This window comes from Perkinsus marinus, assembly GCF_000006405.1.
Source record: "Perkinsus marinus ATCC 50983 genomic scaffold scf_1104296929318, whole genome shotgun sequence".
Classification (NCBI taxonomy): domain Eukaryota; phylum Perkinsozoa; order Perkinsida; family Perkinsidae; genus Perkinsus; species Perkinsus marinus.
In genome coordinates, this window is record NW_003216498.1 from 832148 (window position 1) to 845341 (window position 13194).

A 13194-nucleotide genomic window follows, 5' to 3' on the forward strand; every position below is an offset into this window, starting at 1 on the left:
AGAATGCAATGGTGTTAAAGGGGGCATCTCGACAGATAATATAATAGGCGACTTACACAGTAGAAGGCAACTCCCTCAGATATACAGCAACTAGGGCTCCCCTTTACCCGACAGTGCACCTGAGACAACAACGAGATGTCATAGTCAGCAACGTGCAAGGCAAATGAGGTGCATTATGGAGCTTCACACAGAGAAATGTGTCTTCAGATTGGAACGACAAGTCATACCCATCAACCCCATATACTCCGTTCTTACTTCCCGCCTCAGCGTCTGAATGACGATGATGCTTCCTAGCAGTCGTAGTATTATGCTCCTCAGCCAAGGACGACGAGTCGCTAGGATGTGTGTGGGAATCTGGGCTCTCACCAATACTCACTTCCACAACCGTCGAGCCTGAGTAAGAGGTCATAACATAGAGCGACGACCCCCCCGAAATTACCTGATGGGGACGACTTCTTTTTGCTTCCCTTGAGCATCTTAGTGAGGCCCCGGAATGACTTCGGTATTGAACGAGCTGACGTAGATGTCGGCAAGCATCGGGTATGCCTCGAATACTACCTCCGGATTGTGGATGCTCCCTACTATGCTGATCCACCGGTTCCGTTTCCTCCAGCCGATGAGGCCCCAACGGTAGAGACGTCACCACCCCCTCCTCCTCTGAAGACAACCCCGCTAAATACGATTCCATCATGTGACCATCAGGCACTACCAAAACCAGTCTTTTCAATCTTTTCCTCGAGAGCCTGCTTGAGTTCAAGATTCTGGTTCAAGAGAATAGTGAAGTCGGAAGAAGCCAGTTGTGATTGATGCAGCACTGTCTCGTACCTGAACAACCATGATAGCATTCTCGGTAAGTCTCAACCCAGCCGCTCGCTTCCTGTAACCCCTAGCAACGTGTACCTAGACCTACCTTGACTCCATAGCCCGATACTTCTTCGTGAGCTGCTCTATCTTAGAATCGCGGTGAGTGATCTGAAGGGTATTTATGGTTATGTCAACCCAGCACTCTTCTACCTCTATCTCCAATGCAGAGTATTCAGTCTGCAGCTTATTATGAGCAGCGGCCAAAGCTTGGAATTTAGTCACGAGAGCATCATACCTACACGAAGTGGCAAAGGAGTGGTACTGGAGATGTTCAAATCCATAGGATCAGATGATACTGTCAGGATCAACCGCATGAACGTTAACGGACAAGTAGACCAAAAAATGGCATTGCATTGGCACTCCCATACTACTCATCTTGAGGAACTGTATTCCCCAACGTCCCGTTAGAATCGCCCTTGACTCCCAAGGCAGCGTCTGATTCCTGTGCGCGGCCAATAGTCCCCAAACTCCTTGCATTAGCATCGAAGATTGAGTACTGAAAACGAACAACTACATCCTTCATGGCTTTGCCAAACCAGAGGGGATCTCATCCAGCTAGCCCACAATCACTTCACTATCTCATCGCGGCGTCTAACCAAACCACCAATATTACAGACAGTCCGGAGGACTCTATCTTGTCCTTAGTGATCTTAGGAGGCACCGAGGCTATGTCGGCCTTCATGGATATCATGTTGGTGCCTTGGCAGGTCTGTCCAACTCGGACAAAATGCCATGCTGAATGAGATCTCGTAGAACTACATGCTAGGCCCATTACTACCTCCTTGATCAAAGATGAAGACTCCTACAATAACGCTAGGGTAATGAACTGAGCCGCCACCGTCTGTTAGTCGGACGAAGGTCGAGGATACGGAAGTGGTAGGGAGCTGGGTGAGCAGACCTGACATAGGCAGACTGGGGCAGACGTCGATGGGGACTGCACAGTGATTGTCACTAAAATTCATTACGAAAATAACAAATTCCACTCCTACACACTACAGCTCCACGGACTCGAGACCTATCTCACGAGTGAGGCAAGAATCCCAACCTATTTCCTCTATCAAATGCTCGAAATATTATCTTGATACACAGAATCGCATTTTTCATGAATCTATGATTATTCGATAAGAGAGCCGTTATGGTATGATACCAATCCCTATCCTACTCCTCTTACCAGATTGTCTGTTCCTCTTCACCTGAGCTGCCAATTTAGCCCCGAATTTCCGTTCGAATATATCATCACTTGTGGCTCTGTAGAGTACTCTTCCACCATCTTCCTCGGATTTTATGAGGAACTCCAAGCCTGGTAACTAAACCGGAACCGTCCAATACAGCAGCAGTAGGAAGAGGGGATTACATCGAGGATGTTCTCGTTATTATAACAGCTCCCGCACATCACGATCAATCGATCTTCTGCTACTCGATTGCAGTCTAGTAGGATAGAACCTCCGTCCGACTCGTCCAGCGTCACAGCGCCTAAGTCGAGTGATGCGCCACTCCTCTGGGATGAATGTGCTGACTATTACCATCACAAGCTGAATGACTGTTGAAAAAAACGGTCCCATCAGGAACGTACGAACAGGACGATGCTGAATTGGTGAGCGGCCCTTGTCTCCGGAATACACTAATGAAGAGGAACAATTACTGCAGGTCATGCGCCATGGAAGAATATCTTAGATCGAAGCGAGCATGATACAGATATGGTCCAAGAATGTACGGCTCGTATGTTTGCCCTACTACCTAGCATGCAGATCGATCTCAACTTTTGGAGCACGGCACGTAACTCGACAGGGCACCACATGGGGCGGCATTTTTTCTTCCTCCTTCTCCTCTTCGTCCTTTACAGGCGCCGCCTTGACTGGGCTGACATCAACCTCAGGGCTTGTCTCCGGTGGAGCCCTCTGGCGGGGCTCTGAAGACGCAGTAGTAGTGGACATGTGGCTCACTGCCCAATGGAAATAAGAATATGCACCTGACGACTCCGTCGTGCGCTAAAACTGTAACAAGGAACCCCAGGTTAACGAGTGCAAGCTACAAATTAGGTTAACTGGTCTTGTTTAGGGGGTAATCGACCACCCTGAACGCCATGTGATACCGTATCACTGATACGGCAACACGCGCAGAGCCAAGTAGAGAAAGAGCAAGAGGTCAAAAGTGTTCAAGATGCGGTATTCTACTCGCGATTAATTCTCCAGGGGCCGTATGCGGATCCTGATTTATGAATCTGAGTCCATGATTCAACTCACGCTCTGATCCTGATTCATGATTCAAGTCACACCTTGATTCGAGAGAACTGATTCAGATTACTCTGACTCACCTGTTGCATCAGGATCCGCATACGGCCCCAGGACAGCGTCTATGGTGTACCCCCTCAGGAAAATGCCCAACGTTAAGGACGGTGATGGAGCGGCAATTTCGACATCGATCTATCCAGTCCGACGGTACGGTGGATTTGTCACTTATTTCATCAGAAAACGATCTGTGGCCAGAGAGAAGTTGCTGGGTATTAAAACGAGAGGAGATGATCTCCAGGCCCAAAGCTACTGTGAAGCTTCTGGGAAGCTACAGTGAAGCGTGGTGATGTTGTAACGTGTGATACGTCACTCGTATACGTCAGCTATCAGAAAGCGAGGCATTGCGGACGCAACAGCGACTTGGGTATTATATGGAGCGTAGGAAGCTCTAAGAAAATCAGATGAAGAACAAGTAACCAAACGTATTAATGCCCTGTTAGGCCCGTATTCAGGGAGTTCTTACTGAGTACGAAATGCCTCCACTAGAGGTATGTATCAACAGCTATCAGACGTTGTAGACAAGTCGTTGAAAGAACGAGATAAAGCTATGACAGGTATTATTCACGTCTGGTGTGTGGTAGAGGTTGCTGTATGCATCACTCAGTGGTGAGGAATGTGTTACTACTGAGCATATGCTGGCTTGTATTCGGACATGTATGCATCATCGATGCTTCAGTTGTGATTCTTAAGGATTTGCGTTGGAGTAGGATGGTTCGACAACTGAGATAGGACGGTTGGTAGGGTATTGTGTTCATGACCGATAGCACTGAGCCGTCAATGGACTACCTCGTCCAGTACGTGGTAGTACGGAAGGATCTCATGAAGGATAAGAAAGTGTGGAACCAAGGGGCTATCATAGCCCAGGTAACGCCCAGTGGAATTGGTTCAGTACCATGTGGTTACCGTTTAGGCTTGCCATGCATCAACCGCGGCAATCTTCGAGAGTATGAATGACCCCAATACAGTGAAGTACCTATCCGATATAGACAATATGACGAAGTGTGTGCTGAAGGCTGATGACGAGGCAACTCTTCGTGGTCTATCCGAGGTAGTAGGCCCGACTCACTGGTGCAAGTCTCTGTTGCCATTCAACCGTCGTCCTTAGGAGCTCACGACGGCTAAGATTGCCCATAAGCTGTGGATAGAGCAACCAGAGGATATCCCAACCGCTCTCGCCACTGCTCCTGCGTACAAGTCTTGTGTCGGAGGCTTCTTTAGAAATCTCAAGTTGCTTCGGTGATGAGTGGACTTGGTGTTCGAGGGGTTGTTAAAACACAGTTGGGATGAGCTGTTCGGTGATGCTCTGTGACGGAATACTACATACTTGGGAGAAACGACTCTGCGGGGAATCTAACCTGGGCGTATGAAATTTTCAGCTACGTCAACCTGATCCTGGACTATCAAAAACGAAAAAACGGGACCTCCATTACGAGAGTCATCACATGTCAGCGTGTCGAAAAACCGTAGGGCTGCAGTTCTCTTAAGAGAATCCGGATAGTCGTCTGGGTGACCCTGCACCGTGAGCGTCTGAGACGATCATAACTTTCTCCACGCACCACGAAAAGGACTCAGTTTTGGCGTGTCTATTAATCATGATGTTGGCCGTATTGGCGCGAAACTCCCACCCAAAACGGACTTCTTTGTATTCACGCTCACGAGGTTTTGAAGCACCCTCAACATATTAGGGTACAGCGCGTCAAGAGTATTGAGCGTCTTGACTCAAAACTCGCGCAGTACAATTACAATCGAAGTGTTGTCGGCTGCATCCCGAGTAGCGACCATAGCGGATACGCAGCACTCTACACGAATAGCTATTGATAAGGATGAAGGTGCAATGGTAACATCCCTGATAGCGGCATGATCCAGCACCCAAGCTATTTTCCTGCGTCTCTCCTCACGGGTTATGTGCAACTCGAGTACCCCTAATACTGGTTATGAGGGCCCATGAGGTGCACTGAGAATTGAGAAGACTTAGGAGCGTGAAATGGAGGGTAACGAAGAAGCCTTGGGCAGGCTTTAAAAGCACTTGCTCCTTAACCTAAAGTGTACCTTTTTTCTCTTGAAACGAGAAGTATCACGTAATCTGAAACACTTAGTCATGCCAAACAGCAAATCATCATAATCTTTCTTATTCAGCGAACTAGATCTGATTGTGACTGGTCAGACACATTTGTCGGACACAACAATACTCACTTGGATGGGTCTGCGGCAGACTGACGGCAGGGTATCTCCGGCTCACCGAGCCCAGTCGAGGTCCAAGGCCAGTGATCCTCAAGTTGGACTGCTGCTCTACCTCCAAGCTCAACCCTTCCAGTCTTCCTAGTAGGAAGAATCAAATGAGGACCTACAGAGTAGGAAGTTCCTATTCTTCAGATCCTCGTCTCTCGGATCGACTGAGTCGAGCCAAGAGAAGGGAGTCGAGTCGACTCTCTTCTGGACCCCGTCGTTGGCGCGATAATGCTGCTGTGTAAATGCGCTCAGTTGAGGGATTACACCCTGAAACAGGCTAAAGTTTTCGGAGACAAGCGAAGTTGTATGAAATAATCTGAAACGGGCGTATCTTTTCGCTGGAGAGCACGAGTGCTCAGGGATTTACCATGATACTCTGGCCATGCTGAGTCCTGTTGGTGCTCCTGTTAACCAGCCGATCTGCAGCTTTCGCATCCTGACCGAATGAGAATCTTCATCAATAACGCCGATACTTACGTTGGAAGTGCTCTATGCGCTGACCTGCAAAATATCCTCGAGACACCTACTAGGATTTATGCTACTCTAAAAGGAGGGGAGGAGTGCCAGGTGACGGCTCACCGTGCAGTCGTCGTTCGCAGACTGGATCGGCCAGGTCCCTTTGCCAGTGAAGAGGATAGTGTCTCGTAGAGACCACTCTAACATCCTCAAGGCTGCCGCTCAATCACAGCTGGCTGTGTAAGTTCAGACCCATGGAAGTGTCCCTCAGCACGCGTGTGTTATTCATTTCAATCCTAAGGCATCACTGTGAGCTTGTACGTGTATTATTTGATAGGTTCGATCTTCACAGTAGTGATCTTGAAGAGGTTGACTTCGTGTTAAGAAGACTCAAGTCGGAGCCGATAGATCAGCCGCTGGTAGCACTCAGTTTCATTGTCCTTCGGGTTGCTTGTCCAACAGGTATTGATATTGATATCCAACGTAATGGTCTGGGCAAAAACCAAGCCAAGCAGTGTACGTTCTGATCACTACACGGGGGATGACGATGACTATGTTAGGTCGACGAAGATGCTGGTGAAGCGTCTGTGTCTGAGTCAGCGCGCGATGATGCTTCCGCTGCGGACCAGTTCACGACACCGACCCTTCCCGTAAAGTTACCTCGCATGCTCATGCTAGATCATAGTGGATGGCGTCGAGGTATTCACAGATGCCGAGTGGTGCAGACGGGTGCCTTCGAGTCGCTATTGGAGTTGGAAAACACTGGAGACGTTAGCTCTATCATTGAACTCCGTGGAGAACATTACATCGTGAGTAACTCCGGAGAGTAACACTCACTTCTGTCTGGAATACGATTGTACTCCAATCCTTGAGGCCTCCTTGTTGCGGTAAGCAACACCACCCCACTGTGCTGAAAAACATGAGCACTAACACACACTGTAGAGGTCTACCATGGATGCACTCGCGACTTGTCGGTTGGATTGATTAATCTGCAGGTACGTCGTTTGCTCGGGGATACTCTACGGGAACGGTGAGATTGCATTGTAGGAAGGAGTGGTGAGTGCTGAGTGATTATGTTTATGTATGATAGTTACGATGACTTTCGTGCGGCCTGGTTGGGACAGGAGACCCATAGAATAATCGGCGACGGCGACAATATCATACCGACTATACACGTGAGTCATTCCGGGCCGAGAAGGTAGGGTTCGGGATCGCACCTCTGAGGTGCGATCCTGCGGAACATTCAGTCGTAGGACTGAGCCGTAAGCTACTTTCTAGTGCGGGCAGCTCCGTTGAGCTGCTCAGAGGGTGAAGTGTATCATTTCCTTCATTCCAACAAACCCTGAAGCCCTTTCGTCCTGATGAATGTGAGCCGGAAAACGGCCTCACTCGCAGATGATTCTTGGGTACATTACTTCAGAATTTGAGACTCAGATAGATTAGTATGGGTCCAAGGACGTTTGTAGATCTCCGCAGTGGAGCCTCCACCGTGGAGGTTTCTCCTCCCATATTTAACTCCCGAATTGAGGATCACCCCGGAAATCTCATCGACGCCGAGCACGGAACCGTACCGCCTGGCTTAAGGTACGCGACTTGGCCAGATGCGTGAAGCACTTATCTGCGGCAACCGAAAAACAGCCGTAGGCTTCCTTGTCCTTGCAGAAGCAGCGCACATTCTCCATCATCAGTTACATTGTAGCGGTTGATGAGAGTTTCACTGACCAGAAGGGAATTCTCACAGCCGTCGTAAATCACCTGGGTGAGAAAGTTGCAATTGCACGATTCAACATGAGCTTTACAGGTGCCGGCGTCCCGATTCCAAGTATTTCGCGCGATCAAGCGGTAGCTTGCCTTGACGGACGTCAGGTAGGATGTGATAGCGGTGGAAAGACTCTCCTAGTCGGCGTTTCGCGAGTTTTTCGTGACCCACAACAGATCCTCTATTCATGTGTCTTGAGTGTCTGCCTGATCGATTGACTCTCATCACCGTGTATTTATCAGCACGTTCTGAACCACATCCTTCATCAGCGGAGTACTTGATTGAGTGTTTGCCTCGCTTCAGCCTTTCCTCCTTGACCTTCGTTTCCGTGCGTCGGATTTCTTTCACCAACCTGAATTCTCTTGGTGGAGTAAGGAGGGCCCTGTCGCTGCCATTGACAAGCTCATCAAAGAGTAATCACTGCGTTGTGAACAATCAGTGATGGCAAGCTCTCCCTGCAGGTTCTGCACTTGGAGGAATTTGCGTCCTCTGAAGTTGGTTCTGATTGGACCTCCAGCCTCAGGAAAATCCTTTTATGCGACGAAGGTTGCTGAGAAGTGGGCCTAGCTTCGCCCTACCTGCTTGGGGACGTCGTGTGTCAGCTATCGCCTCGCACACATAACCCTTGGACCTATTATTGAAGGAGCATTGAAACGGGGTAGGGAAGTGAAGGAACTGATTGATCCGGAGAATCAGGAAGACGGGATAGAGGCATTGGATGTTGACTCTCTGCTTGAGAAGGACAGGTATGGCAAGCTTATGACATCCAAGTGGCAGGGCTCGTATCCAGAGGTTATCCACGAGCTCTGTGGATAAGCTTCTGGCTTAGCCACTGCATTGGCGTCGGAGCATGCTAGGCCTAGTGTGATGGACTCTTCTATCACGATCAGATTTTACCTTGCATTCCTTGAGCAGTGGGAGAAGCTTCAGACGCCTCGCTCCACTCCGAGACTCCCTGCACAATTGGTACTGCAGTTCACCAGCTTGAGTTTTGTACTTGAAGGATTTGCTCAGATATCTCGAGCAGTTCGCTATGTGTTGGAGGACGATAACGCTTGCAAGTTCAGAGGGTGGGCCGTCATGTTCGATCTTCCTGCGTATGTGCATGATACAGTTATGTTCTCGATGGGTTCCCACGTACTGCGGAGGAAGCTCATGAACTGTTCATGATACCGCCAGAAGGGAACGAGGAAGTTGAATGTCAAAATGGAGACGATGGGGCGCCGAGGAAGTTCGCGATTCGCTTTTGGGATCGAGCAAGCTCGAGCGGTGGCCTCAGGCTCATCGTGAACGATGCCATACGTCCTGGATGGGTGTTCCTACTCGATAGCAACCTTGAGTCGTGCAGGTGAGGTATACGGAACGAGCTGTACTTCCTATCTTTCAATCCAGATCACGTCTTGAAACCCTCGCTGAAGTTGACGTGGCGGGAACGCATAACACTGTAGAGGACCTTCAACGTCGTGCCGATCGATGGTAGTGGTCACGTCATCGGCACCATCCTTCTTCGCCTAGAGATCTCGTGTAACTTTGTGGTCCTAACCCACAGCCCAGTCCCTGGGATGAGAGTGTTCGTCTGGTCATTGGTTGACACTAGGGCAAGTTCCTCGACCTTGATTTCAGGAGGAAGGAGGTAGAGAGTCATGGTGAGGTGACGGTCCTGGATGCCTTGAACGGTGTTTTGGACGGGCAGATGGTCTGTCGGGAAATCAGAGTAGACCATTTCGTATCGGATTAGTGCGCAATCTCCTGTACTAGGTGGACGGTGTTGATGCTGATGATGTGGTTGATATTATGGCGCAGTGTATCGAATATGACGGATGTAAGGCGGTGGGTTCGACGTGGTGCGCAACTTTTCCGTGCAGCGCGAAACCTCCATGGACTTTATCACGTGTACCAGGTCCTTACAACTATCTTCCGTCCAAAAGGGATGAGGTAGAATCGAAGACTATCGAGATGGAACGTGAGGAGCTCCGAAGGAAGGAAGCAGAGGTAGGCCCTCGGTCACTGCTGATCGATAATCATCGCGGCTCCTCAGACTCGCGTCCGCGAGGAGGCTCTTGCGAAGGAGGCGGCTGAGATCGAGATCAGGAGATGTAACCTATTCGCTTTCGTCCACTTCTTTCCGTTTCCTCGGTCCAGTCCGTATGCGTGTCAGGTGCTGAGGCTGATCGTCTGAAGCAAGTGAGGGATAATGAGCAGCAAATTCTGGAGAAGTACAGCAGAAGTTTACGCGAGTGAGTTGTCCTGAGGCTCTCAAATTGGGGGATTGCTGTGTCAGTTACCTCCTTGATAACGTCGTACCGGTTCTGAGAGAGGGAATCATCGAAGCTTGTGAGAAGACGCCAGACGATGCAGTTTCTTTCCTGGCCGAGTCGGTCGAGCTGACGGAGAGTTCTTCCCTCGAGTTATCTTCCTTTTGTTCTATCTTCGAGCACTTGCATAAGGAAAGTGGCGTTCCGATGAGCAAGGCCGAGAGCATTCGATTGATCCAATGCGCCCTACGTTGTATTGCACATGAACACGTGTACTGTACACGTGTTGCTGACCCACGACGATAATATGTACACGGTGTACATATTATCGTCGTCAGCATTCGAGTAGAATGTAGCTTCTATAGTAGAGTCTTAACGCATTAACCGGATGGTTGCTACTCGTAACTAACGGTGAATCGTGAGGGCATTGTTCTCTTGGGTCCCTGATGGGATGGGCTCACACTGACAATCGCAACAACATTCTCTACTCCAGGTCTTTTTTCGTTTGTTGAGTGCAAATTGCACTGTGCAATCTTAAACTCTCGAACTGTTCAGGTATCTGTTCCACCGCTCAGTAACGGCTGGAGAGGGGAAGAAACCTGCTGAAGATTCCTCAATGGAGAGTAGGATCTAGTGACTGGATGATCCCGTCGGGATCTGGCCGTTGTCCTTGCCATGATTCAGTGTGAACATGCTCTCTAGTGAATCGAGTTTAGTAGTAGAGTCGCGGTATATCGATGGATACACTAATCGCCTCTGTTACTCTCCTGAAAGGACTTCGTCGCCAAGCAATACTTATCTTCATATCCCACAGCACGTCCGGGTCGTTCGATCACGTATTCAATCCAAGAAGTTAATTAGAAAGCTCATTGGAGCTTGTATTTTAAGCGAACGTATATGGAATCACTTTTCGGCGCCTCCAGAAACAAGGAAGTCCATGCTTCGGGTGTTATCGATGGTGAAACCGCGACGGCCGGGGACGTTACCTATGCGCCAGGAAATCCCAGCTAGCTTGCAAGCCAACTTGGCTTAGCCAAGGGTATCCAAGTGTTTCACGAACCCGGTCCTGTGGTGTCTGAGACCTCTAGTATGTTATGTTTCATTTATCGACGAAAGCAGACGGTTCTGCGACCCGCGTGAACCATATCTCCCTTTCGTCTGGTAGTTTGCATCGATGCTTACTCACAATCCCGGTTGGCCAATGACTCCTCAGCTCAAGACCTCTGGAGACTAAGGTGCGTGTCAAATCCAAGCCCACCTCTCAAAAAAAAAGGTCAAACAGCTGCACGAGCGTAAGTTTACTTTTAAATGGGGTCGTACGTTTTGGTGGTTTGCTGTCGCCCTACTAACTCTATAAAGTTTTTTGTATGCGGGTGATCTTATTATATATCTATTAAGATCATCTTAATCATGGCGCTGCGGATCTCGGCCTGAACTAAGGTAGAAGGTTTGGTAAGTGTAAAGTCATCAAACGTGTTTCTCATTCGCTGGGAGATTATTGGAGCGGCTTAGTAAGTGATACTTCACAATCAGAAGTTTGCAATGCTTTACGTATATGTTATGTATTCTGTATGAAGCACCTGACTTGTTGTCTATGTTGACACACACGACTATTTTGATAGAGAGCACTACAAGATTAAATAATGGTTATAATTTTCCAAATATGCTTCCTCTATATAATGATATAATGACGGCCAGCATTATCGTATCCAGATGACCTCCGGAAGGATCGTTTACCTGATGCATTGCATCACCATGCTTATACTTCATATAGAGAAAATACGATCGCCCCCGGCTTGCGTGAAGTGGATGAGGAGGCTTGCGATCTCCCTGATAACTACATTGCATTGGGTACCCAGTCTATTCGTCACTAGGCAGTATGTCCAATTCATTTTGTGTCGTAAAGAGAATCCACGGGAGGCTTGTTCTCATCGGCAGTATCGTCAAACTAAGACTAGAGAGATTACTGGAAAAGTATCGATATGTTATATGTTATCGATATGTGTGAGCTTTCTAACTCTGTTTTTCGAATAAATTATGTATTTTTTCTTGGCTTTCTGGTTTATGAATATTGTTCAACATAATTCAGAGCAACATTACTTTCGTTCTACCATAAACGAAACAAAAGGTACACCAGAATCTGGCGGCCAGACCACCGAAAATGGAATCATGGACTTTACCGCTAGATTCCTTGAAGCCATCTTTAAATATACTAGGTATTATTCTTTTACCATTCACTTTTTATCTATACCTTTAGGTTTATGAATGAAAATCATTTTACTTCGTATGAAGATCGTAGGAAGTTAATCAAGTATATCGATTCTCATAGTACACTATATGAATTTTGGAATATTTATATGGCATTACAAAAATTGTATAAAGATATAATGCAGGCTCCTTATTATGCGATGGACAACAACTACGGACTAAGTCCGTTTGACAATTTGCCTTAGTTTTATTTCAGATGCCTAAATACGATAAACTTACCTCACCTATTGTTTTTCAAGTATTAAATAAAAGAACTACTACTCCTTGGGGAGTTGATGAAGACCAAAGAATGGTGCATAATATTACGTAAGCCAATTTTTTCCTCAGTTTTGTTAGTGCTATATTTCTTTCTCAGCCGAATACCTTGCCGAATGACCCCACTTTGGTATCAATACACCCAGCCATATTTACTCATAATATGAGTAAGACTAGAACTTACTATTGAGACTTACTGTAAGACTCATATTATATCTAGGATTATGGTTCCGGCGAATTGCGAATTTTGCTTCCGTCCCGGATGCGGGTTCTCCTTTTCTGCTCATACTTGTCGTTCTTTTGTCACAGTTGAGTTTGACTGTATTAAAAACATCGCTCAGCTATCTATTCTAATGTAATTTGAAAGACTTGAGCAAATTGGTATCGATTCGGAAGTTGGTAATCTACACCTTTTAAACATCTAGTTCGTCTTTGGAACCATCAATTTCGTCGGGACGCGCGAAGTTGGAGGTACGAATCCGAAACGGGAAGATCATATTCGCAATTAGAACTTTCAACTTCGTCATAGAACTTTCAAGTTCGTCCGAAGTCGATAGGAAGTTCAAGTTCGTGTTAATAGAACTTTCAATTTCGACTCTCGAACCTTCGAGTTCGTCATAGAACTTTCAACTTCGTCGAGTACACCTTCGGAACTTCAATTTCGTCCCTTTAGGAAAATCGACTTCGTCGTTCGGAACTTCAATTTCGTATTACCGGGGCAATTATGCCAGTACTCTCACACGGTCAGCAAAACACGAGCCTCATCGTAAGAGTCGATTTTCACAAGATCCTCTTCTTCAACTGATGCAAAGAAGAG

At 47.6% G+C, this 13194-nt stretch overlaps 3 protein-coding genes across 3 annotated transcripts; 2 read left to right on the forward strand and 1 right to left on the reverse strand.

The window, feature by feature from the left end:
• Window positions 1-12: 12 nt before the first annotated feature.
• Window positions 13-2835, reverse strand: Pmar_PMAR012590 (hypothetical protein). The gene is made up of 14 exons (XM_002787765.1): window positions 2602-2835; window positions 2388-2485; window positions 2219-2337; window positions 2036-2171; window positions 1643-1762; window positions 1478-1599; window positions 1236-1360; window positions 1015-1099; window positions 911-972; window positions 710-825; window positions 559-657; window positions 440-514; window positions 256-393; window positions 13-119 (listed from the first exon to the last, which is right to left on the reverse strand). The coding sequence occupies exons 1-14, from the start codon at window positions 2796-2798 to the stop codon at window positions 91-93; spliced, it is 1521 nt and encodes a 506-aa protein (XP_002787811.1). The 5' UTR covers window positions 2799-2835; the 3' UTR covers window positions 13-90.
• Window positions 2836-3908: 1073 nt separating this feature from the next.
• On the forward strand, window positions 3909-4395 carry Pmar_PMAR012591 (conserved hypothetical protein; the record flags this gene model as incomplete). The annotated part of the gene is made up of 3 exons (XM_002787766.1): window positions 3909-4019; window positions 4066-4203; window positions 4261-4395. The coding sequence occupies 3 exons, from the start codon at window positions 3909-3911 to the stop codon at window positions 4393-4395; spliced, it is 384 nt and encodes a 127-aa protein (XP_002787812.1).
• Window positions 4396-5828: 1433 nt separating this feature from the next.
• On the forward strand, window positions 5829-10160 carry Pmar_PMAR012592 (hypothetical protein; the record flags this gene model as incomplete). Its single annotated transcript, XM_002787767.1, has 20 exons — window positions 5829-5951; window positions 5998-6080; window positions 6178-6259; window positions 6401-6666; window positions 6836-6883; window positions 6931-7015; window positions 7425-7480; window positions 7529-7706; window positions 7903-8012; window positions 8061-8156; window positions 8202-8345; window positions 8490-8565; window positions 8614-8696; window positions 8879-8947; window positions 9223-9313; window positions 9358-9421; window positions 9500-9591; window positions 9638-9695; window positions 9758-9836; window positions 9881-10160. 20 exons carry the CDS (start codon window positions 5829-5831, stop codon window positions 10158-10160), a joined length of 2163 nt encoding a protein of 720 aa, XP_002787813.1.
• Window positions 10161-13194: the final 3034 nt, after the last annotated feature.